This window comes from Nothobranchius furzeri, chromosome 9, assembly GCF_043380555.1.
Source record: "Nothobranchius furzeri strain GRZ-AD chromosome 9, NfurGRZ-RIMD1, whole genome shotgun sequence".
Taxonomy (NCBI): Eukaryota; Metazoa; Chordata; class Actinopteri; order Cyprinodontiformes; family Nothobranchiidae; genus Nothobranchius; species Nothobranchius furzeri.
This window is the reverse complement of record NC_091749.1, coordinates 9,357,562-9,384,055: the sequence shown is the minus strand read 5'-3', so window position 1 is coordinate 9,384,055 and position 26,494 is coordinate 9,357,562. Positions and strand designations below refer to the sequence as shown.

General features: G+C 40.2%; 1 protein-coding gene across 3 annotated transcripts in view; it reads left to right on the top strand.

Moving 5' to 3' along the window:
- The first annotated feature begins 21,793 nt into the window (after nucleotides 1-21,793).
- Nucleotides 21,794-26,494, top strand: part of LOC129155114 (gastrula zinc finger protein XlCGF57.1-like) — a 41,209-nt gene continuing 36,508 nt past the window's right edge. For 2 of the 3 annotated variants that reach the window (XM_070554651.1, XM_070554650.1), the window contains exons 1-3: nucleotides 21,794-23,046; nucleotides 24,393-24,602; nucleotides 25,683-25,806. In XM_070554651.1, the coding sequence (XP_070410752.1) occupies nucleotides 22,393-23,046; nucleotides 24,393-24,602; nucleotides 25,683-25,806 (988 nt within the window). In that variant the 5' untranslated portion in view covers nucleotides 21,794-22,392. Of the gene's footprint in view, nucleotides 23,047-24,392; nucleotides 24,603-25,682; nucleotides 25,807-26,410; nucleotides 26,470-26,494 lie in introns of all 3 variants that reach the window. The other variant, XM_054735300.2, reaches the window with a different exon arrangement.

Genomic DNA, 26,494 nt, shown 5'->3' with positions numbered 1-26,494 from the left:
TGGAAGAGTGGAGGCAACAAGAGAGGAGAAGTAGTTGGGTGCCAGATTGTGGAGGTTGCGGCGGAATGAGACCATTGGGGAGGAAGCAGTGGACCTCCCTTGTAGAGTCGTGCTGAAATGGATGAAGTAATGATCCGAAAGATGCAGCGGTGTGACAGAGATTGTGTCTATGGCATTGATGGGTCTGATTTAATAACTTATTAAAACTTTGCTTTAGAAAAAATATTCATTATACAATTATCATTTAATTGAATAACTAGAAAATAATCTCAAATGTCTGGTAACCTGTTAGAGGTGCGCAGAAGAGCATCCAGCTGCAACACTGAGAAATAAAGTTAAAATAAAACCCTGACTTATTTTCAGATGGAAACACTATTTTATGAAAACACAACTTGTGATTGACCTCACTTGTAATTTCCCAAACAAGAAAACTCATCAGTGAACATTTACTAAAGAAGTACATCCTCGTTTTCTCCTACACTTTCCATTTTCCTTCTCTACAGATCTTTTTCTTTCACATTTGTCCAGATGATTCCTCATGATCGTTCATGTAAATGAAAATAAAGATAACCGTTGTCAGGTTGAATTGCACCGTGGATCTGGTGGGAGAGTCTGCACCCCTGGCTTTATTCAGGATTTATGTTTTCTTGTTTATTCATTTTTCTTATTTTTATTCTCCTTTTTTTTCTCCTGTAATAAGTGTCATCGCTGCTGTGACATCTAGCTTTCCCCACTGAGGAACAATAAAGGGATTTTCTATTCTATTCATCTATCTGCAGCCTTTCCACTTCCTGTTTACTGTAGGTTAAATCTTTTCTCACGGAACAACAACAAAATAAAAATATCATTTTATCTTAAATGAAAATGCAACATCTCACCTGTTAACTTTCATGTTTTGGAGCAGAAAAAGAGCATAAATCCAACATATTTAAAGCTCAGTTTGCTCCACTGGTTTACTGTGATGCTCACCTGTTCCAGCCAGATACCTGCATCATGGGGCTGATCTGAGCTGAGGAGGAGGCTCCTATTGTTTTGTTTATCTTCATCATAATAATGACAACATTAGATGACAACAGGTGCTCACATAGGTTTGTGCTGATGAACATGTCTGAGCAGCTTGACCACGTTGTTGTGTCAGGGAGGAAACACGACAGCAGCCACAGAGTCGTGCTGGTTTGAGCGTGTCGCTGCTTGCTGAAGTTATATCAGCTCTGTCTGGACGTTAGTTTGAAAACTTTCTCTTTCAGTCGTGAACACATTACTGAGCGGTTAGAATCTCCGTTTCTGGGCTTAAACGTCAGAAAACAGCTGAGTGAACTCGGCGCTGAGAGGAGTGTAGTTTGTCCGAGACAGCGGAGCTGCAGACACCCAACTACCTCTGACTGCCTCGGCGCTGAAAAAACACAAAGGAGGGGGCGCATCTGCTCCGCGCTGGCGCCGCAAAGCATCATGGGAGTTGTAGTCTTTGCGGTAAAATTGGTCTGCTAATATAATGTCTCCAGGCAACAAGTTTTTTAAGAGGCCACTCTCTAATGTAATCTGCTTATCGCTGACTCTCCCTGCCCAGGCACAAGATATATATGTAACATAGCCTTGGGGCGCAACTCCAATTAGAAATTTTACAGTATGATAGTGCTTATAATTTGACCGAGTTTGTGCTTGGGCTAATAAATTAGAGGGCCTCTCAATGAAAACTTCAAAACAATCAACTATCACAGCAACTTTATTTCCAAATGCCTCTCTGAATGACATTGGCATTGTTGCATGAAGTACATGTCGCTCTGACCACTCAATTTGAAATTCTAGTATTTCATAAAGTATGTCAATTAATTTATGCCAAATTCTGGAAGCACTGGACAGAGAAATCTTGAATCTGAAAGCTAAATCTTTCCGTGGGAGATTTAGTCTCAACCTAATTAAAACTAACATAAACTGTTCAAATTTAGACAGCACAGACATGGGGCCATAGGTGATGTAGGGCTCACACAGCTCAAAAATCTGCAATAAAACTAAAAAGTTGGGGAGTCCCTTGTAGAATTTAGTCTTGTCCTCATTTTTTTTCAAATGAGTTCTGACAAAAATTTGTGTCCAGTTTTTTGGAGTGAAGATCTGCCAGCTCTGTTGTGTTCTGTCTCAGAACGTCCTCCATCTTCTCAATGTCCTTCATCGTAAGCTCTGTCTGGGTCCCGGCATCTGCGTAGCCTGCAATCGGAGGGCATAATTACTGAAGTCAAGTCAAGTAATTGTGTCTGTATCATTAAAAATAATGTATAAACAGTTGAGATAGGATAAAAAGATTGCAACTCTACCAAGCACTTGAGCCAAATGATTTGTAGAGCCATGGTAAATGTAAAAAAAAAAATCTTATTTTTTAAAAATGTGTAATGACAATTTTACAAGATGTGTACACCTCCCTGTTTTAGATGTCCCTATTTTAAGCAGCACTTGATTCATTTCTATTATAATGGCTGGGAAAATCAGAAGCCGTGTTAACAACTGGTGCTAGGGCTGCTCGATTATGGCAAAAATAATAATCACGATTTTGGTGACTGAAATTGTGATCTCGATTATTTAGGACGATTTTTCAATTTATGTTGATTTTATTTGTTTTTATTCAGTCATAAAATTGTTCAGGGCGCAATCAGGACAAAAATAAATAAGAAACAAGATGATCACTAAAATAACTCCTGATTCCCAGTATAAAAAGACCAATATACTTATAGCTCATAGTATATGACCCAAGGGCTATAGACCTTGGTTTAATTCATTTAAGTCTAACCAGTACAGACCCAAATACCAATATCTTGCAAATACTGACAGCAAGAATTATACAGTGGCATTTATAACAAATAAATGCAAATAAACTGATGTTCACAAAATGTTGCATAACATTTATTGAGTCGTGTCAAGGTGCTGTAGGAGAGTGCACAAGCACCGTGTCCTCAGAGAGATTAGTTATTATTTATCAGCGTGAGGAACTTATTTCTACCTTATTTATAATTTACAAGTCCATCAGTTAATGTAATAATTGTCCCAACCACAGCTGCACCCCCCACCCCCCAACCTGGTCTCACAGCAATCAGGGGCAAGCTGCACTGTTTAGCGCGCCGCACACGCACATTTAGCCGTTTTTAGTGGCTCAGAAGTCCGCAGGTGCGGTGTGCGTGTCACTCACTCTGGTTAATCCAACAGGGAGCCGGCTCTGAGAGCTGTTTCTTTAGCGACTGACACATCACTACATCATTCCCTTTCCTAATGTCCTGAAGAACGGTCCGGAGCGCAGGCGGAGTGTTTAGCTAACCTGCAGGAAATGTCAACGACAGTTATCCAGAAAGTAGCTAAGGGTTACCAGAGATGTTTCTCAGGTGTTCGCTAGGTACTTTTAAGATTTAAAAAATCAAGAAGGCCTGAAAAGCTGTTGGAAATAGCGTCAAAGTCGCCAAGTTGGCAACACTGGGAGCGCTTCATTTGCAACTCAGGGCAGCACAAGTGGGAGGAGCAAATTATCGGCTTGTTTTGTTTGTATAATCATTCAAAACTCAGATCGTAATTGTGATTAAAATTCGATTAATTGAGCAGCCCTAACTGGTGCATCGTTTTAGTTATGTGCTAGAAAGCAACTTTAACCTAAAGAACTGTAAGCTAAAATGTGTATAAGCATTAAGTTAAGACATTACTGTTTTGATAAGATTATTGGAAGAAATCAGTATTTGCATCTAGATTTAGGGTATGCCGGACATCATTTACTGAAACTGTATTGCAGAAATGTGTTAAAAAATGAAGATGTTGTCTTTTGTCTCAGTCAGTGCGCCCCAGGGCAGCTGTGACTGCATTGCAGGTCATCACTATCAGTGTGTGAATGGGTGAATGATGTAAAGCTCTTTGGAGTCCTCTGACTCTGAAAGGCACAACACAAGTTCAGGTCATTTATATGTTTACATTATATGTTGCATGCTGTTTTAGATTCTTAACCACATCTGCAGTATAAACATAAAAAAAAAACGTACCTCCATCATTAAACGTCTCAATCACACTGATGCGCTCGGACTGTGGGTGGTCAGGTGTCAGCGTTGGTTCAGAGCTCTCAACTCTCTGCTTGTCTGGTATCTGAAGATCCAACAGAGTTTCTGCACAATCATACCGTTTTTGTTTGTCTTCCTTTAGCTTCATCCTCTGATCCCGTTGAAGAGAGGCTTCTGACTTGGGCTTAGACTTCTGGTAACAGAGGTTGACCGTTGGAGCCCAGTCTTCCGACTCAACCTCATCTAAGGAGCTAGGGCGGCCTAAAAAGTCGAATAATGTTCATATTAAGACTACAAGTAATCACTACAATAGAACTAACATTGCGGTATTTAAACACCGCCATAAAACAACGTTAGCTGTTAATATACCTTGGAGGAAGTGGTCACCGCAGACGCGGGCATTGTCAGACTCTGCTCCTCCTGACCGCAGGCGTAGGTTTAAAATCCATTTTTTCCGACGTTGTTCTGTAAGCTTTTTATACTTGTCGCCTCTGTGAACGACAACCTTCGGTACTCTAAAAAATCTTTTATTTTTTTCTCGGTTAGAGCGATTGGAGCAACCATAAACAACACAAAACATAGGCATTTTTACCGTTGCGATTGCTAAATTGCTGTATTCCACTTCACTTCCTGCCCTCCAACGAATTTGCGCACGCTGGTGATGACGTCACATGAAACCCAGCTATTGGGGAATGGGCACGTACACACCCAAACAGACACAGAGCCGGGGACAAAGAGGCTGGAGCTACAACTGGAAGGGATGGGGACGGTGGCACAGGAGTTAAGTGCTCGCCCCGTAATCGGAAGGTTGCAGGTTCGAGCCCCGCTCAGTCTGTCACTGTCGTTGTGTCCTTGGGCAAGACACTTAACCCACGTTGCCTGCTGGTGGTGGTCGGAGGGACCGGTGGCGCCAGTGCTCGGCAGCCTCGCCTCTGTCAGTGCGCCCCAGGGCAGCTGTGGCTACATCGTAGCTCATCCCCACCAGTGTGTGAATGTGTGTGTGTGAATGGGTGAATGACTGATTGTGTTGTAAAGCGCCTTGGGGGGTTTCAAGAACTCTAGAAGGCGCTATATCAAATACAGGCCATTTACCATTTTACCATTTACCATGATCGAATGCCTACAAACACATAAATGAGACACAGACAAAGGACACATGAGGGCGCTGTGAGACACAAAAGGGAATCTAGAGAGGGATGGAGGACACCAGGAGGCACATGAAGGAGGGGGCAGACGCATACCATGACAATCTCATTATATAACATACACATAATGAAGAAAGATGAAAAGAACTTAAAAGAGGACATTGATCTGTTTTTGTTCTAAGAAGACATGAATGGACGCCTTAAAAAAGGGGGGGTTATTCGTTTTATGAAATGTTGTATGTCAAAATTTGAATGAATTCTTTGAGAAAAGGAAAGCTCATGTTTAATGTAAGTTTGTTAATGTTAATGATCCATTTTGTAACGGCCACTAGAGGTATAAATGTAATTCGTGTTAAACATGAATTAGGGGCCAGAATGTGGTGGCCCTTTCAGTAAAGTAACATAAATCTGTTAGTTATAAATTTCTTTTAGAATTCCTTCTTTTATCATTCCCTTTATAATAAGTTAAGTTTGCAATTAAAATTTGTTAATTTTTTGTTTTTTGGCAAATTGATGTAGTTGAATTTTTTGGACACGCCTTAGTCATTAAGCTTATTAGTAGCACATGGGGAGGTGTGTGAAAGAATGTTTGTTGGCCAAGTGTCAGGGAAAATGGGAGGATTTGGTTAAATGATTTGTTTTTTACCATTTTTATACCTGATAATTTTATTTAAGGTTAATTTTCATTTGATCAAAAGTAGAACATTTTGAATGAATTCTGAACAATTTTTTGGAAGAATAAACCATTTATAAAATTTGTAAGAAATCAAGTCTAAAGTGCGTGCTTAGAGGAAATCATCTGTTTTCACCAACGGCCTTTAGTTGGAAATCAAATTTTTTTTGGAAGTATAAAGGCCGTGACATCTATTATGTTGATTCATTCATTACTGTAAAGCAGTCAGGACATTATTTTATTATATTAAATCGCTTTAGTTAAAAGATTAATTACATAATGTAATTCTAATTAATCTTTAAAGTGAATACTTGATTGTATGAGAAAGAATAACATTCTTTTATTAAGGGTTAAGGTTTCTGTCCTTTGTCTGGAGTCTTCTGACGAAGCACAGATTCTGTTATGACTGTACCTCCCGGTTGCGAGGTCACGAGCAATGTGTTATCTGGTTTGGAGACCAGAGAGTAACCTGTGGCACACTGATGAAGTGGACAGTGTTTTAACCTTTGCATTTCATTGCTTTCTTCACCTTCATGGTGGATGGCTGCTTATACTGAGCCAGGATCCTCTGGAGGTTTATTCCTGTTAAAAGGGAGTTTTCCTCTCCACTGTCGCTAAATGCTTGCTTAGTATGAGGAATTGCTGTAAAGAATCTGACACTAGTCAGTGACTTTATGCAACCTTTATGCTGGGTTTCTTATATAGGAACCTTTTTACTAATTGATCCTCAGTCAGCACCTAGTTTTACCTCTGCTGGTCAAACTAAATTCAGCTTTCATAAAATGTCTAAGGTTTGCTGATAAAAGATCCAAGATGTTACATCCAGACAACAGATCCACTAATCCAGTGTCAAGTCATGGAGGCAAAGTATTCATGAGGGTAACCCAGACCTACCTCCTTCCCAGTGACTCTCCAGCTCCTCCATGAGGATCCCAAGGTGTTAACAGGTCAGAGAAGATTTATAAACCTCTGGGTGATGCATGGGTCTTCCACTCCAGGGGGAGGTAGCCAGGAGGCATCTTAGACAAGTTCCTGGACCACCTAACTGGAATCCTCAGTGTGAAGATGAATGTGTTGATACTCACCGATTTCAAGCCAGTTACAATTACTCTATTTCTTCAAACCAATGTTGTTTACTGAGCAATCTACACAAACAGCTCCACAGAAACTGACTTTAAGGTTCAGTTAGAAAGTGGTCAGCATGTTTCCCCATGAATAAATTAGCATCACAACATTTCTGTATCCAGTCAAACTTAAAATGTCTATGACTTGCAAAGAGATGGAGATGTACGTTGATTACAGCTGAGGAAGAGTTTCAAATGGAGAGGATTTTGAATTGAAGTTGTAGTGTGAGACGTTCAACTTGTGACTTCATTGTCCTCCACCCTCCAGTCACTCTTCCTCTAGGTTAGATGCGCCCTCTAGTGGCCAACTCAAAAACACACACCCGCAGAGTGTCTCATCGACCCACACGTGTCAGTGAGGATAACCATCACGACGATCCCGGGGAATTCTGGGAAAACATTCTATGAACTGACAGACAAAAAAGGGAGACATCTTGGTCTGGATTCAAACCAACACAAAAAGATCAGACCTACGGGCTACATAGTGGAGCAGGTAGTGGCACTGTTGCCTTGCAACTAAAAGGTTGCTGGTTTGAATCCCGGCTGCAGTCTTTCTGTGCAGAGTTGGCATGTTCGGCCCAAACATGTGGGTTTTCTCCCAGTGCTCTAATCCCAGAGCAGGAGCATGTTTGAATTTGCATAAAAGCGTAAAATGCACAAACACAAGCCAGACACGGTGGTGGTAGTGTGGTGGTCTGGGGCTGCCATGCTGCTTCAGGACCTGGACCACCTGATGTAAAGGATGGAACCATGAATTCTGCTTTCTAGCAGAATGTCTTGAAGGAGAATGCCTGACCTTTGACTTTTAACAGGATTTTCCTGCTGAAAACCTCCAATGTGGCTGAATTCAGACGAACCTGTCAAGTCTGGAATAAGTCTACTGATGATGAAAAAGAAATAAAGACAGAAAATGTTGACTTTATGATTGCTGAGTCTCTAAAATAAAAAAACCCATACAATTTAACGTGAGTATTAATACATTTATTACATACTAAAAGATATTTTTCACACAACCCGGCGATGCTCCCAGGACAACAACAGCCATACAAAGTTGTTCTCCTACATACATGAGTATCAGTAATACTCTGGCCTTCAGCCTTATGAGGGGACACCAGTACCTTTCCAGGTTGAGACTGCTGGTCATAAACTAAGAAAGTTAGAAACCAGTTAACTGATATAACCAGGGTCAGATTAGCTTTCTAATGTTAGAATTGTTCCACGGGGGACAGATCAATGCATTAGGTTGAGGGCAGGTCGCTTTAGACTATTTTAAAAGGTTTCATTAACAGGAAACCACGTAACACGTGTTTTTGTTTTATAAACTCAAGTTCCACAAGCTCAACGTGAACGTTTTAAGTATCTTTGCCTGCATTTGCTGCAGAAAGGAAAGACGTGGTAAATGATCGGGTCGGAAAGGGCTAGTCTCTTCTACGCCTCGGTGCAAATTAACATTTCATGATGTTTTCCTCTTGGATGAATCACAGTAATGTGATCTGGCCCATCTCTGCCTGGATGTGTATGATATTTTATTAAGTTGCTCTCCAGAGGAAATACTTCCATATTGTTTACAGAGAACACAGCAAACGTTTAGTTTTTTTAAAAAGTAAATTATTTCATTAGTTAAAATTTTAGAATAGTCTCCATCAGCAGCGCTGCATTAGATCAAAGACCTTCAAAGGGGACCTAGAATGCAGTTAATCAGCAATCTAAAACTGATCTCTGAGCCTCTATGAATTTTGTTGGAGCTTAAAATCTCCCACGAGCCCCGACTAAAACACACATAAGTCCTGTTCTCCCCTCAGACTTCACCAGTGAGTGTGTGTGTGTGTGTGTGTGTGTGCGAGTGCGCGCATGCGAGTGAGTGAGTGTGTTGGGGAATTTGAAGAGAGATAAATGAAAGCGGAAACTAAACTGAAGTCAGGGTTTCTCAGTAAGCTCCCACTCAAACCTTACATAACAGATCTTTTAACAAGAAGGCTTTAAAAACAATTAATTTTTGCACTACATATAAATTACCGTATTGACCCGAAGAGGCTGTCTTCTCCTTCACATCTGCAGGGATCTCCTTCTTGTCCTCGTAGCCCAAGAAGAAGAGAGAAAACCGCATGGCGGGGAAGTCGAACTTCTGCAGTAGCCTATAAGATTTTACACAGCAAAGAGAAAGTTGTTTACAAAGCCTAGTTAATGTTTAGGTGGAGATCATTTAACCCATAAAACCATGTTAAAACTATAGCTGCATCACTCCATGAAGGAATGATCACAGAGATTTAAACTAAAACTATCTGATGTGATGTTTAGTTCCGTTACCAACACACCAAACTGTAGCGCCTTATCTGTTGAACAGTCTTCCAATTTTATGTTTGTCAAAGTCAAAAAGCAGCTGATTTAGCTAACGGACCAACAGCATGAAAGAACATATTTAAAATCTAAGTTTTAAATGAAGACCTGATGACTTTTTAGCATCTGTGGTGGTGACTCATCTAATACTGTACAAATTTAAGCTCAATATCAGTAGAAATGATGAAGTTCCGTCCATTTTTCATCCACTTATCCAGGGTCGGGTCGCAGGGGCAGCAGCCTAAGCAGGGAGGCCCAGACTTCCCTCTCCCCAGCCACTTGGGCCAGCTCCTCCAGGGGAATCCTAAGGTGTTCCCTGGCCAGCTGGGAGACAGTCTCTTCAACATGTCCTGGGTTTTCCTCTAGGTCTCCTCCCAGTTGGATGTGCTCTGAAAACCTCACCAGGGAGGCATCCAGGAGGCATCCTGACCAGTTGCCCGAGCCACCTCAACTTGCTCCTCTCGACATGGAGGAGCAGCGGGTCTCCTCCCGGATGACCGAGCTTCTCACCCTAGGGTGGATTCCACAACAAAACTGTCAATTTATCTCTTGAAATTTGTCATACAGACATGGACAAAATTGTTAGCATCCTTCGGTCGATGAATGAAAAAACTTCAATTGGTCACAGAAATAACTCCAATCCAACAAAAAGTAATAATAAAAAATATTCTATGAAATTTAACCAATGAAATTCAGAAAATAATTTTCAACCATGCTTCAATGGAGTTATAAAAAGATAAAAAACCCTAAACATGGAACAGGCCTGGATAAAAATGATGGCACCCCAAACTAATTCTCAATAAAGCTTCAGTAGCCTTCTAATACATTAAGTATTTATGTTAGAGCAGTTCAACGCAAATATGTACTGTATTTAAACTTGAACATAATATTAGCAAATTATATTTTCTGCTACCCGTATGCTACAAGCTTACTAATTTAAAAGACATAATGTGGTATAATTGTTATGCAATGAAGAAATGAAAAATTAAACTCTATGAAGATTAACTGCTTTACCACATTTCACACACACACACACACACACACACACACACACACACACACACACACACACACACAAGTGAAAATTAAAATAAATACATTTTAATTCCAAGACTTTTCTAAAAAAGGTGGCAGCTCTGTAATTCATTTTTATATATTGTATTTTTTATTATTAGTTTATTGTGTAATTTAAAATGTAAAAGTCTACGTTAAATCATCTATGTATACATTTATACCAGTTTTTTTTAAATCAGACTTCTTTTTTTTTCAAAACTTTATTGAACAAGGTGATAAGTATACAAACAAATTGCATACAAAATTGAACAAAGAAGATGAAACATGCCAGGGGGTGCACTACAGAAATGTCACACACATCCAAATAAATTATAGGTGGTGAAAATAGTTATTGTTTTTAAAGCTTTTTTGTTTAGTGATCCACTAATCACTTTTATGTAAGATAGAGTGTCACTATAATAGTGCTTGAAATTAGGTTTTTGTTTTCTATACTTGCATTTGTGGAGATAGAATTTAGCTAGAATAATTAACAAATTTGTAACAAAGTATACATCTTCCTTTCTGTGCTTGCGAAAAAAAAACAAAATACAACATTTTCCCAGGTTAAAATGAAGTCCTTGCAGAGCTGTCTGATAATAAATCTGCTACAGTCTTTCCAAAACGTTGTAGCATGTGAACAGATCCAGAAGAGGTGCTGAACGGTCTCAGGGTGGCTTCCACAAAAACAGCAGTTCACATCAATGTCCCTCTTAAACTTTGTCATATAATGATTAGCTGGGTAACACTTATGAAGTATTTTGAATGAAACTTCTTTGACCTTATTTGTCACAAAATACTTATTAGGAATGGTCCATACTATTTTCCAGCTAATGCCAGTGACAAAGTAATTCCAATATAAAATCACATATGGAACAGATAAGGATTCTCTCTGAAACAAAGCACGGATATTCCTATTACTGTTTTTATGCTCGACAAGACAAACTTTCATATGTGTTCACAGGGTCGGGAGGAGAAATAGGCGGTACAAACCTGAGTGAAGTTGGCCCCCCCACCTTCTTCAAATGCAACAAAAGTGGTATCAAACCATTGTGCTATGTTTGTGCTGGTTTGTGCTGCAAAAATTTTAGTTTGTGCTACTATCATTTTAAAGATATTAATAAAAATGTCTAGAGGTCATCAGAGGTCAACCAGCCCCCCCACATTAATGGAATCAAACAAAACTGGTGTCAATCAACTGTTCTACGTTTGTGCTGGTTTGTGCTGCTAAAATTATCATTTGTGCTGCTTCTGTCTTGAAGATATTAATGAAAATGTAAAGGTCAAAAGGTCAACCAGCCCCCCATCTTCTTCAAATGCAACAAAAGTGGTATCAAACCATTGTGCTACGTTTGTGCTGGTTTGTGCTGCAAAAATTTTCGTTTGTGCTACTATCATTTTAAAGATATTAATAAAAATGTCTAGAGGTCATCAGAGGTCAACCAGCCCCCCCCCCCACATTAATTAAATCGAACAAAACTGGTGTCAATCAATTGTGCTACGTTTGTGCTGGTTTGTGCTGCTAAAATTGTCGTTTGTGCTGCTTCTGTCTTGATGATATTAATGAAAATGTAAAGGTCAAAAGGTCAACCAGCCCCCCCACCTTCTTCAAATCCAACAAAAGTGGTATCAAACCATTGTGCTACGTTTGTGCTGGTTTGTGCTGCAAAAATTTTCGTTTGTGCTACTATCGTTTTAAAGATATTAATAAAAATTTCTGGAGGTCATCAGAGGTCAACCAGCCCCCCCACATTAATGGAATCAAACAAAACTGGTGTCAATCAACTGTTCTACGTTTGTGCTGGTTTGTGCTGCTAAAATTGTCATTTGTGCTGCTATCATTTTAAAGATATTAATAAAAATTTCTAGAGGTCATCAGAGGTCAACCAGCCCCCCCACATTAATGGAATCAAACAAAACTGGTGTAAATCAATTGTGCTACGTTTGTGCTGGCTTGTGCTGCTAAAATTATCGTTTGTGCTGCTGTTGCTCATTAGCCTAGTGAACTAGACCAAATTTTTGCTTTGCAAAGTTTGGTCTAGGCATGCTCCATTGGAACCTCAGCAGCTCCTACCAGGACTCTGTCTAGCCAATCACAGCTCTCTAGAGGGGTTTCAAACACAAAAAGAGCTGTGATTGGTCCATAATAGAGGGCCAATCATAGTGCTCTATCTGCTTAGTGAACAAATCACAGAGCTTTATCCGCTTTGTGGGCCAATCAGGGCACTCTCTATATGCCTGGTGGGTGGGATGATTCAACAGAGTGAAACAAGAGTATGTCACATTCATTGTCCAGTGGAATGCGGAGATCATTTGAAATACAACGGTAGAACCCGCCCCACAACCGAGAGCCGTCAATGGAGCATGGCCACTAAATAATACATTTATTTAATCTGGCTTGCCAGGCTAGTTGCTCATGGAATCTAGCTTAAAAATGCAGATAAGATAGCTAGCACATGTTTTCTTCAACTCTTGTTTTTTTCTCTCAGAAGTAGAATGTGTATGATAGCACCCCCTTGTGATCACAAACCAAACACAGGTCGCTACGTTTGTTTTTTTTCTGGCAGAGTTGTACCAGTTTATCCTTAACAAGATCTAGTTCAAAATTCATTTGATAGTACAAAAATGAATTTAGTCAATGTTCCTTGCTCATCATCAAAATACTTGTAGATAAATCCATGCTCTGTTGAGATAAATCTGTGTCTGTGTCAATCCCACACGTGTTTAATAGTCCACTCATTTAATAGCCCTTTGTGACCATGGCTACAGAAGTTTGACTCTTGCAAAAAAATATAGTTTGGCCCTTTCAGGTAACATTGACAGTTACATAAGATTCACAGTTCTGCAGGCTGTTTGGAGCCTTTGAGTTCAGATTTGCTGAATCACTGAGTGCGTTTACATGCAGCCAGTAACCCTTTTAAAACCCGAATATTCACAATAACCCGGTTCCGCAGGTCCTTGAAAACACCGCCAAAAACCCAGATATGCTCATAACCGGGGGTAACCCTTTTCTAACCCGAATGTTTGGTCGTGTAAACGCATACCGGGATATCCCCATCAAAGCATGTGTTCTGCACATGCTCTGTTCGCAAGGAATCTTGGTCTTTTGCGTAGCGAGACGTCTTGTATGCGCCAGAACACCGGAAGTAAACAACAAGTGGGGAGCAACATGGCGAGTCGCGGCACAGCACCACACTTTTGGAGTGACGAAGAAACTAAAGCACAAACGAACGCGGTCGCTATCTCTTCCGAACTGGGAAACATGTTGTTGTTTTCACGGATACCGGAACAAGAAGAACCAGAAAAGACGCATATTGCGTCTGGACGTAGTCCATACGTCCTGACGCTACCCCAACGTCCGCATTTAAATCGGGTTATGCAAGTTAGGTGTAACTCTTTCTATTGTGCCTTTGACACAGTTGATCACAATGTTCTTTTAGAAAGACTTGAACATGTTGTAGGGATCAAAGGAACAGCGTTAGGCTGGTTTAAATCCTACCTGTCTGACAGATTTCATTTTGTAAACGTACATGACAAATCGTCTTCATACTCCAGGGTTACTTGCGGAGTACCACAGGGTTCAGTGCTTGGACCAATTCTTTTTACTATATATATGCTCCCAATTGGTAAAATCATTAGACAGCATGGGATAAACTTCCACTGTTATGCTGACGATACTCAGCTATATTTATCCATTAACCCTGATGAACCTAATCGGTTGGGTAGATTACAGGCTTGTCTTGAGGACATAAAAAATTGGATGACTCTAAACTTTTTGCTTTTAAATCAAGACAAGACGGAAGTTCTCATCTTTGGACCAGAAATCCAGAAAAGGAAATTGCTTAGCCAATCGCCTGACCTTAATGGCATTACATTAATCTCCGCGAACAAAGCAAGGAACCTTGGTGTTATCTTTGACCAGGACATGTCATTCAAATCCCAGGTTACACAAGTTTGTAGGATTTCCTTTTTCCACCTTCGGAATATTGCTAAGATTAGAAGTATACTTTCCAGAAGTGATGCTGAAAATCTAGTTCATGCATTTATTTCATCAAGACTGGATTACTGTAATTCATTACTCTCAGGAAGTCCACAGAATGTAGTTAAAATTCTTCAGCTTGTCCAAAATGCTGCAGCTAGAGTTCTGATGAGAATTAAAAAGAGAGATCATATCTCTCCTGTCTTAGCTTCCCGACATTGGCTACCTGTTAAATTCAGAATAGATTTTACGATCCTCCTTCTCACATATAAAGCTCTTAATAATCAAGCTCCATCATACATCAGTGATCTGATTGTTCCATACGTTCCTAACCGAGCGCTTCGCTCTCAGACTGCAGGTCTACTGGTGATTCCAAGAATATCTAAAATTAGGATGGGAGGCAGATCTTTTAGTTATCAGGCTCCTTTCCTGTGGAACCAGCTCCCAGCCTTAGTCCGTGAGGCAGACACTTTGTCTACATTTAAGAATAGGCTTAAAACATTTTTATTTGATAGGGCCTATGGTTAAAATCTTATGTTAGCCTAAATCTGGACAAGTGGGGGAGTACAGGGAGGTGGAGTGTACAGTCGGTAAAGACGGCTCTCCCTTGCCCTGCCTCCAACATGCCTACATCTAAATAGGATAGATTATCCAGAGTTATCTCTGTAGTTATGCTGCTATAGGCTTAGACTGCTGGAGGATACACTGACCACTTCTCACACTCTACTTCTTTCTTCTACAGTCTGCTCTTTGTACTATTTTGTGCAATTTCAGCTGTTAACTTTATTTTCTCTGTAAGTGTTTTTCTCCCCAGAAGAAGCTACAATGACGTTCTGCTGAGCTGTGGTGGCCTCATGGAGGGGGCCATCGACTAGCACACTGCTGCTAACTACTTAAACATTCTCTCTCTCCTGATAATAACTTTTTGGTTTCCTTGACTTTTGATGTGCTAATACTAGTTTATCCGTTTAATTATAGATCCACTAGGATAAATACAATAAAGTTTATCTTTCACCAAATAGAATATTTACTAAGACAGCATAATATAACTGTAGACACATTACTTGTCCGTGTGTGTGTGTGTGTGTGTGTGTGTGTGTGTGTGTGTGTGTGTGTGTCTGCTCTGTCTTCTCGATCCCCAGTGAGTCGTGGAGGATGGCTGCTTATACTGAGCCAGGATTCTCTGAAGGTTTCTTCCTGTTAAAAGGAATCATCATCAGCTGATAGGGAGCTAAAGAGGCGAATGTTTTCATCCAAGTGCATCACGGCCCGCAGATTCGCTGCTGCACGCGTGGACCTGCAGCTTTGATCTTCTTGGCGTGACAGAGAGACATTCTGAAGGTCCGCTCACCCGTTCACCGCTCAGACGTCACAATCTTCTACCATCCTAGATCATCCAACATCATCCTACTATAACCTGTTTCTGCTCATTTCTTTCGTCCCGCTGTAACACTGGTTACATCAGTCTCAGACGTCATGGGCGCTCAGGTGCTATTAGAACTACCTGTGTGTCATTACCACCCAGCTTCAGCTCTTCTGTGTTTGGGTCCTCCATCAGATTTGTGCTTCTTCTAGTGTCATTTTATAGGACTTTTATTTATTTAGCCATTATTAGATTGCCAGCAACAGAAATGCTACTAAAAACACACAATTATGTGAAGCTAGAAAACTTAGAATACTGTTCAAAATTGCATTTATTTTAGTAATTTAAGTAGACTGAGAGACCATTTAAAGGCTCGGGAACCTTACAGGTGTTTCTATTTGCAGTTATAAATTTTAGCTGATTGGGGTCTTGTTAAATATCACACAGTGACCTTTTAACAAATTAATTTCAATAATTCAGTTTTATAAAAACCATTTGGAAATACATTTTATTATGTTCCAGTCATTAGTCATTTATATTTCAGTATTGTAGTCATTTATAGTAAATTAATTAAGTTTAGTTAAGAGCGGAACCCATTTTTCTTGCATTCTTTAATGAAAAAAGTAATGAAATAGTTATATTTTTTTTTGGTAATGAGTTACTTTTATAATCTTGTAACTCCGTAAGTAACTGAGTTACATTTTGACAAAGTAATCAGTAACTTATTACGTTTTTAAAGTAACGTTCCCCACACTGTAAATGAGACCCCTGTTCTTTATCAAATGCATAGCACTTTGTAGCGTCATATGGTCAGAGGTGTCTAAACATTTACAACACAGACCAGAATTGCTGTGTTGGAAAGGCCTAGCCTTGAAATCTAGACGGACAGTAGCAGAAGCAAACTTTTTGATGGCTTGCCAGGCTAGAAAAGGCACACGAAATCATTAGACATAAAAAGATTCTCATATGTTCACTTAAAGCGTCAGAGTCTTTGGATTTAAGGGTGAGGGCCTCGAGGGCCGGTATCCAGCACGTTTTGATTTTAACTCTGCTTCAACACACCTGATTTCAATCAGCAGGTAATTAACAGGCTTCCACAGAGCCTGACGAACTGCTGCACAGGCGATTCAACCACTGAATCTAGTGTGTTGGACTAGAGAAACCTAAAACGTGCTGGATACAGGCCCTCGAGGCCCAGAATTGAGTACCCATGGGTTGGCTGGTCTTAAAAATAACTTTTAGTTGATTGTGGTCACTCTTTCTTTAGTCAAGTCGTATAAATGATTCTTAAAAGTCTGCTTTTAGTAAACGTCAGTGAGGATTTTTGGTTTGTTTTACTGTGTAACTAGAAATGGGGTTAATTGCAACAAATACTTTGTATAATGCCTAATCTTTTTTTGTTCAATTGTTTTAAAACTGTTTACATTTTTGTTTCATATAAATTAAATAAAAATGTCTATTTGGGTATGTTCCTGTGTGATTCTCATTCTCACTGATGAAAAGACTCAAACTGTGCTAAAAACGTTTAATCACATCAACATCAGAAGGTGTTAATATAAACATTTACAGCCAAGTAGACAGTTAGATTGCTTCAGTCCATTTCATGTTGTTTCCTGCTGTCCATGTGGAGGAGCTAGAGGGACATTTACCTCACTGTCACCCCTGGAACCCTGAAAAACTCTTGTTTACCACAAAGGTTGTAATTAGAGTCTTACTTAAGGAAGATAAAGAGTTATTGAACAATGTTCAGAGCAGATGAGTCACTGATCTGTTTGATAAAATACATTTCCACATCAGCATATTTTAAAATCACTTGTTTGAAGCTTTGTGAGCAAAAACTCCAGTCAGCAGAAAATAAAACTAAACCAAGATGGAAAAGATGGAGAAGACTCTGAGGAGAAACAGTTTCTTCATCAAGTAAATGAAAAACCAAGCAAGAGCATAAAATCATTGCAGCACAGTGGTTAAGTAGGAATATGACAGCCCAGCTCATCCAGACCTTTGTTGTTCCTACTTGGTGGAGCTTTATGTGCGGTGAGGGATGGAACGCATGCAGAAAATACCCAGAAGCTACAGACTGTGGATATCTTATTAAACTCCTGCTCTTTTAGTGTACTGATTCAAACAGATTGAGCCTATAAATCTTAAATGCATCTCAAAAACAATTATAAACACTAAATTAAAGATAATAAGATAGGCGCTTGATCCCTGCAGGGAAGTGACATTGTTATTGTTTTATTTAAAGGGACAAAAGAAAAGCCGTATTTTGGCTAGAACGTGTAATGACCGTGTGATAAAAGAGACCTTGAAATGGATCAAAAGAAAAGACAGAAGAACCAAAAGAAGATATGAAACTGAGAATGCTCAAAGTGTTAATCTGGAAAAAACAACTAAAGTATAAAGGGACGTGTGCGTATGTTATGAACCAGAAGTGAAACAAACCAACCTGATGGGGTAATGAGGAAACAAGGCCAATTAAATAAAGAATGATAAAGTGAATACAGAATGAACCTCCTTCATTTATTGTGTGTGTTGGATATTAATCTGGCTCAAGCCTCACATTTATTTAATAACTGGTTTTCAATTTAAGTAAATTCAAATATTATTTTTTGTAGCCTCAGATCATCTCAATGAGTTCTATATTTAAGTACAATGGCAAGATTACGCAAATACAGAGACCTTCATCAAACCCTGATCAAATCACATTAAAGGAAGAAACAGCGTGGGCTGTAATAGGAATATTCACTAGCACTTTGCCTAAATAACAATGAAAAATGTTTCAAGATTTGATTTGATAAGAGCCAAATTATCAGGGAATAGAATCCTAACATCAGGTGGACTGTTTTATTACAAATGGCCATTAATAAAAGCACTAAAGCATGGACATACAAGTGTAGTCAATGTTTACTCACATGTTGCGGCCTGTTAATGTTGTGGGGAGTGTATGACAAAATTCAAAGAAACCAAAATCAAAAGTTAAATATTTTTAATTACTCTGGCGGCTATTTGACCGCTCTTCTTGGCAGAATCAGTAGCGTTAATTTAACTTGTGGTTTCTTGGCACAAACATGTCTTTTTAGCAAAGTTTCCAAACTTTCTAAAGTTTATGGCCATTCCGGAAGCTTAAGTCAGCCTGTGTTATCCAGTCGTGTTTCATGTGCTTGGGGCCATTGTGCTTTTGCACACCCCATTACGTTACCACCACCTAAAAATAAGTAAATGTGACCAAAATAACTTAGTGTGAGCTTAATCATTAAATAATTATTTTATTCTTATTCTGATTAAACAATTTAGAGTGGCCATATCATTGAAAATCCACTTTTTGGAGCTTTTTACCATGTGGTATTGTTATTTTCTCATGAAATGATTAAAGCTGGGTTTATTTTTCATTTGGGTAGGAATAGGCCATGTGGCCTAAATCTGTATCACAATATAGTATTTTCTTTTATTCATTTTTGCCAAAATGACTATTTTTGAACATTCTCACATAGAAAGAAAACAATCTTTTATATAGCGCCTCTCAAGATAAAAATCACGAGGTGCTTCACAAAAACAAAAAAATGAATGTACCCAAAAAATAAAAGTATAAAATGATAAAAAATAAATTTTTACAAAAATGTTTAAAAGAAGAGAAAAAACAAATGTAAGGAAAGCTGCCGTTTTATCGGAGAGGGCGTAGTGCAGGGGTGGGCAATTATTTTTTCCATGGGGCCACATGAGAAATAGAAAATATTGTGGAGGGCCGCAGGCCAAAAGGCTGAAGTCAATTATGCATAATATTAATGGTATTTCTTTATAAAAAGCAGTAAATACCATTGTTTCTTCAAGCTGGTAAGAGTAGACTAAATGTTATAAATGAGCAAAAAGGAAAAAGTGAGGTTGGCTTACAAAAATGTGATTTATTCAAATTCCCCAAGGCAATGGTAAACAAAGTGTGCACATTTGGTTTTTGTTAAACATTTGTGACTTCTATTAGTTAACAGTTTCAGTCACATTCACTCCAAAACACATTCTGAGTTTCAAATATTGTTGGAAAGAGGTTCTTAGCATTCTACAGACACACAGTATTGTCTGTAAAATAAAATCACTGAACTGTGATCTTGAGAAAGAGGTTTAAAAAAAGTGTCCCAGTTCACTGCTAGTTGCCTACATTTGTGGTCCAAACACCTTATTTTGTGTTTTTAAGCAATTTTTTTCTTATTCAGTGAGAGAAATCTAGTCTCTGCTGGGCTTTAACGAGTGCATCAAAGTCAGGTTGAATGTCTGAGGTGGAGAAGCGAAGCACAGCTGACAAATGATCATCAGTGAGAGAGGATCTATACCTGGATTTTGTAAACTTCATCATTGAAAATGTTTGTTCACAAATGTAGGTAGAGCTGAAGAGAACCAACATCTTCTGAGCATGTCTCTTCAGGTTTGGAAAGTCCTCCTTAAGAGAAGAGTAGAAATCCAGCAGAGATCCTGAATCTCTGCTTTCGAGTCCCAAACCCTCTTCAGCACTTTCCCCAGGCTGAGCCATCTGACAGCTGTGTGGAGTCCTCCACAAGAGCCACAAACTGTCTGTGATTCATCGCCCGCGCCCTGATGAAGTTTATTATTTTAGTAACAACATCAGTAACACGGTTGATTTTTAGCACTGACTTGCACAACACATGTTGGTGTATAATTCAATGCAAAAACACCTATTTTTGATCTGCATCGATTTCTGTCACTTTATCTTGCATGCGTTTCAAAAGTCCGACATTTTTCCCTGTAAAGCCGGGCGTACACTGTGCGACTTTTTCACTCGCAGCGTTCAGCTTCAGCTCAAACTGTACGACTTCCCCGCAGAGCAGATCTCACGAGTCATGTGCTCACACTGTACGACCCAGTTCTCGGATGCGACCTGACTGCTCACACTGTACGTCTGGTAGCAACACGTCGGCCCTAAAAATGTGCTAAAAATAGCAGTTTTTACTCAACACGTCAGAGTTTTTTGTCTTGTTTTGCCTGTTGTCCTTCGGGAGTGCTGCTGGAGGACACACAGGGATTTATGGGGGTTGGATGAGGAAAACGAAATAAAGAAAGTGAATCTGTGTTTTGTGATCAGTTTAATTTGACACGAACACGACAAACACGCTTTCTTGACAATCTTTGTGAGTAAAAAACGTGTAGAAACAAAAACGAACAGCGTGTGTTATTAGGGAAATAGCGAGCGACAAGCGTTGATGCAGGATTGCGCGCGCATGCGCCGTGAGTGGTTCTGATACTTTTTGGGTCGCAGCTGCTCGCAGCGCCGCTTCAACAGTGCGATACCCTCACGAGGGACGAGCGAAATATTAAACACACCAGAGTGCGACCTCACGACTGCTGATCGGCGGCTGGTCACGTGGTGTTAATCGCCTCTCGTAACCCCCTGTACACTACACGACCGCTCGGCGCAAAACTCGCCCCGATGTCGTGGCTTCTCGCACGACTGGAAAATCGGCTCAAAAAAGTGAAAAAGTCGCACAGTGTACGCCCGGCTGTGACAGTCTCTCCCATTTCAATCCCAGAGTGTCCGTGCACGCATTTACCTCTGTAAAAAGATCACTCCCTGTCGTTGTCCCTCTCATCGACCGCATTGCTGCCCGCTCCTCTGTGAGCTCCGTTATCCCCCGGACAAATACGAGCAGCTGGGCTGTATCGCGGACATCACAGCTCCCGTCTAATGAGAAAAAGTCAAAACTTGCCACTTCACGTTGCAGCTGAAGCTCCAGGTTCCCCGCAATGTCCTCGATCCTCCTGGTCACGGTTCTCTGTTTTTAGCTATTTTGTGGGATATCACAGAGCTGGTCCTGGTTGCTGCATCCCTGGATGTGTGAAGCTTAGTAAAACAGCCTTGCTGCTTTTGCAACTTTGCTAGCAAAGCTTCGGATGTCCGTGCCCTCTCAGCATCAGACAAGTTCTTGTATTTTTCCGAGTGTTTCTTGTCATAATGCCGACTCAAATTGTAGTCCTTAAACACGGCAATCTCCTCCCCGCAAACCAAACACACGGTTTTACCTCCGACTTCAGTAAAAAAATACTTAGCAGTCCAATTTTTGTTGAAAATCCTGCATTCGGCATCTTTTTTTTTTTTTTTTTTTGCATGAGCGGACATTTCTCAGGCTACAATCACCATGTCAACCGCGGGCACTTGTTGCTATACGTATTGCGTCATTGTGCACGTAAAATACAACTTCAAAATAAAAGCAATGCAGCCTTAGCCCATGCATGAGGTAAAATGAGAAAATACATTTATTTTGTAATTTCCAATTAACCTTACGCGGGCCGGTCAAAGTCAACCAAAGGGCCGGATGTGGCCCGCGGGCCGTAAAATGCCCAGGTCTGGCGTAGTGCCAGTTCTGTTTCCAAGGACACTTTCTTCTCATTCGTTGTGTCATTGTGGCCAGTGATGCATTGTGGGTTACGTTATGAATGGATGGAGCTCAGGCCGCTGGAGGTGAGGTTGACTAAAACAGACCGTTTAATTTCTGGTTACAAAGACATGACTAAGGACCAAGGATAGAACCCTGTGGCACACCAAATTCATGATCAGGAAGGTAAAGAGGCGATTTCCAAATCCTACACACAAGAAATGCATTTAAAAAAACGTTTTGAGTTTTAGGAGGTGGAAATATGTGTTTTATTTCATCATAACCTAGAGAGTTTTTATGTTTTTATTGGACAGCGGAAAGCATGGATGAAATTAAAGAGGCCGAGGCTGTAATAACCAAAAAGACAAAAGAAGGACCAAAGAAGAAAGAGTTGAAAAGTCAGGATGAGGAGGAGGAACACAGCTGCTTGAGGAGGAGCCACCCAATCACACTTGGGAGGAAGAGGAGAATTAAAATCATCCAATCCAACCAGAGTCCTGAGTGTGACATCCAGCAAGACATTCCTTCAGACACAGCAGATGTTGGACACTCAAACGCTGTCCCTTCAGACAAAGACACAGACGACTCACTCCCCGCATCTCTTTCTGTCCGCTGCAGCTCTCGTCTAGCTGCTAAACCCCGACGAGTTCACAGTCTGTCCAGCAGAACTCGACACCCCCCTGCTGGATCTGACTCACCCAAACAGAATGAAGAGCAGAGCAAAGACTCAGCTGAAGGCCTAGATGTCTCTCCATCACACCCTGAGTCCGTTGTCACAGCTTGTCCTGCTGAGAAGGTCTCTGAGTTGCAACCGGAGGTCCGAGAGAGGCGGTACAGCTGTTCCAGCTGTGGTAAAAAGTTCTTCCAGATTGGTCACTTGAAGAAACATCAGTTTAGCCACACTCATGAGAAACCATTCACCTGCCAGGCCTGTGGGAAACACTACACCTCAGCAGAAAGCTTCAAAGCCCATCAGGTACAGGGAGTGGTGGTTCTGTGGATTAGTAAAACATGTATTTTTATATTGATTTTCTCTCCTCTCATTTAACTTTAACATGGATGTTCTGGTCAGAGTCATGTCAAACAACTTGGGCCCCATATGGGTTTGGAAAATTGATTTAATCCAAAAAAAAAAAAAAAAAAGCCCCAGCTTCCAAACTTTTGTATTTTTTCAGTGGCTCAGGTAATGTCTTTGAAGTGATGACACAGAGATGTTACGAGATCAAGCTGAAGGCTGATGTATTAACTGGAATGCTGTAAAATCTCAGAGATGTCATTTCTTTTCTTTCCCCAAGAGTTTAAAAATATTTTTATTTGCTATTTTCAAAGAACAACATAAAGGAGAAGCATGAAACAAATGAACAAAGAGCAGAGTTCAGTAGTCAGAAATCAGACAAGCCGCTGCTCAGGTGATATCCTCATGCTATAGTGTAGACATAAATAAGACATCAGGTTTTCTGTCATGCTAGACTAGATGCTCCATTAATAATCTGCACTTACCAGAAAGTATGATGAGGCCCAAAATGTCAGAACGTTAACCAGATTCCTGTGATTAGCACAGTTAATAAAGGAGACAGGAGAAAAACTGCCCATTATCTTTGTAAAGGTATCAGTTCTTTAGACGCAACGTGAAGAGACCGGTTTAAACTTTTAGAAATGGTCTGATGATAAATTCACTCTTATGTAAGGGTTAGGTTGTGATGCCCCAGATTATTGACAGATTACGGATTTAGCATTTTCCCAAACACCTTACCTACTTGGAATCTTAATTCCAATTCCCCCTCCCAGGTCGCTCCCAGTATCAAGGCCTAAACCTCCCTAGAGAACCTTAGAAATAGTTCTGGCATTGTAGAAGACGACACATTTCCACTTCAGTTACAGATAATTGCCAGATTTATTTTAATATTATGTGATTCATTATTGTTTTAAATGTCATTTTTAACTTCTTTTATTTTAATAATTTCTGGTCAAACGTCATTAGATTTTCAACATTAAAAAGATCTATAACGTGGATTTCCATGTGAGAAATCCTGAGTGAAAAGTCCTTTATAGTCAGGATTCTTAAAAAATGATGAAAATGTGGATTTTATTACTCAGATCTTCCATCATCTTATTTGACAGCCCTCTAGGCCAGTGTTGCTTGTTACTGAAATGAAAGGAAAGATTTTAACACAAACCAGACTCAGAACCAGAGCACTGGTGTACTGAAAAGATTGACCTCTCCCTTGTTAAAAAGCCCCAGCAGGAAACCAAAGAAGAATCAACACTCACAGCAGTGGGGCTGATCCATATTACTTAAAATAATAGAGGATTTGCTTCCAGATGAGTCACCGCGGTGAGCGTCCATTTTCCTGTCCCAACTGTGAGAAAACCTACTGTCTGAGGCGGGACCTGCAGGAGCACATGGTCCTGCACACCGGAGAGAAGCCTTACACCTGTGAGAACTGTGGCAAGTCTTATGCACGACGTCCTTCCCTGCGCGTTCATCGCCGCCTCCACTGCAGCAAGATGAGCTACACACAGTCTCCAAAGGTCATTTCAAATCATACCAGCTTTATTAAAGGGGCCATATTATGGAAAATCCACTTTTTGGAGCTTTTCACCATCTTCTATTGTCATTTCCTCATGATAAATACCCCTAAACCCTTTTTTGACTTCATTCATGCATTTTCCTGTCTCGGCTGCATTTGACTGATGTTACGATTTTTCCTACATGCAGCAGAATGTAACCCATTTGCGTCATCTGGCATTTCTTCTCCCCCTGAACCTGTTCTGGTCTCGTTCCATTCGTCCTGTCTACAAAGATGCATGTAATGGCCAGCTCAGGATATGTGTTAGACGACATGTTTTGTAACAGACTCAGTGGACCAGCGGTTAGAGTGACAGGCTGGCATATGGTTTAGCGCAGGCGCGCCTCCTGATCCCGGCAGTAACTTTTTTCTTCTATCTTTAGCTACACTTGCCAGTATTATGTTTTCCACTCTTTTTCCACTGTTTTTTCTTTGTTTGTTTAGCCAATGTGAGTCCATATGAAGTGAGTCGGAGTGTCAAATAAAATACTGCTTTGAAATGACCAAATTCAAAGATCTTTGGAGACACAACAAGTATTTTGCAGATAACAATCAATGAAACTAAAATGTAAGTAAATTTGCTGGCCATTAGGTGTGTCTTTATGGACAGGACACATGGTTTTCACAGCGGCGTTTTGTCCCCAACACAGAGATAATTTGTCAGAATATCCACTCTGGTACTGGTGCAGATTTTTTAATGACTTTCAGACTAAAACATTCTCAACCACGGCATGAAATGAATCGCTCTATACTCGCAACTCTGAAAATCTGGGCATTAGTGGTCTACTTCCAGGGGAGACAGGTTTCAGATCTGAGACTAGATTCATGGGGAGGATGACACACTCAGTTTCCATCCTCATGTCTGCAGGTCTTAACTTGCACATGAGACAGGAAAATACATGAATGTAGGCAAAAATGGGTTTCATGAGGAAATAGCAATATCACATGATCAAAAGCTCCTAAAAGTGGCTTTTCTTTGATATGGCCCCTTTAAAGTCATCAGAGATGCTTGCTGCAACTTGTTTTTTGTTTGGTCTCCCAGGTGCAGTGTTCAGTCTGCTCCAAGTTGCTGGCCAATTCGAATTCCCTGAGGAACCACATGAAGCTCCACACGGGAGAAAAGCCTCACATCTGTCAGCAATGTGGGAAGTGTTTCAGACAGAAAGGTATGTAAGGTGTGATCCTGCAGCTGCAGCAATCCGATCAGCAGTCAGCTGTGATCATTCTGATGGAGCTAGACATTTGTCTGACAGTTTATCTTGTTTAAGGCCGCCATGTTTGACCTGTAAAATAATCTGGACATTAAATCAGTTCAAAGGAAAACTCTTAAATCTGTATATGCATGAGACATATTTCATAGGTGCCAACAAGCAATCATAATAACCACGACAAACAAAATAAATAACAAATGTTAAAATATGTAAAAATGAGCTAGGTTAAATTAATGGTTCAGATTTTATAAGAGTTTTAATTGTTATCCAAACCTATGTGATTGTTTTTTTTTAATTCATCCTCAACAATAGGACTAAATCTAAATGCAGTTCACATAACAGCATCAAGGCTCTTTAAATAGAATATATCGTATTTTCCGGACTATAAGCCGCTACTTTTTCCCACGCTTTGAACCATGCGGCTTATAATGAGGTGCGGCTTTAGTCAACCAGAAAGGATGTATGCTAGAAAGTCTAATGAAGGAATGGTTAAAGGAGTGCTACGGAAAGCACCCAGGATGATTTTTTCACAGTAAAACGGCGCTGCGTGTTTTCCCAGCTTCACCCCGGGATGATGACAGCAACACGGAGAGCGACACTAACATCGCCACAGAAAAGGTATGTGACTAAGCTCTTCTGAGGC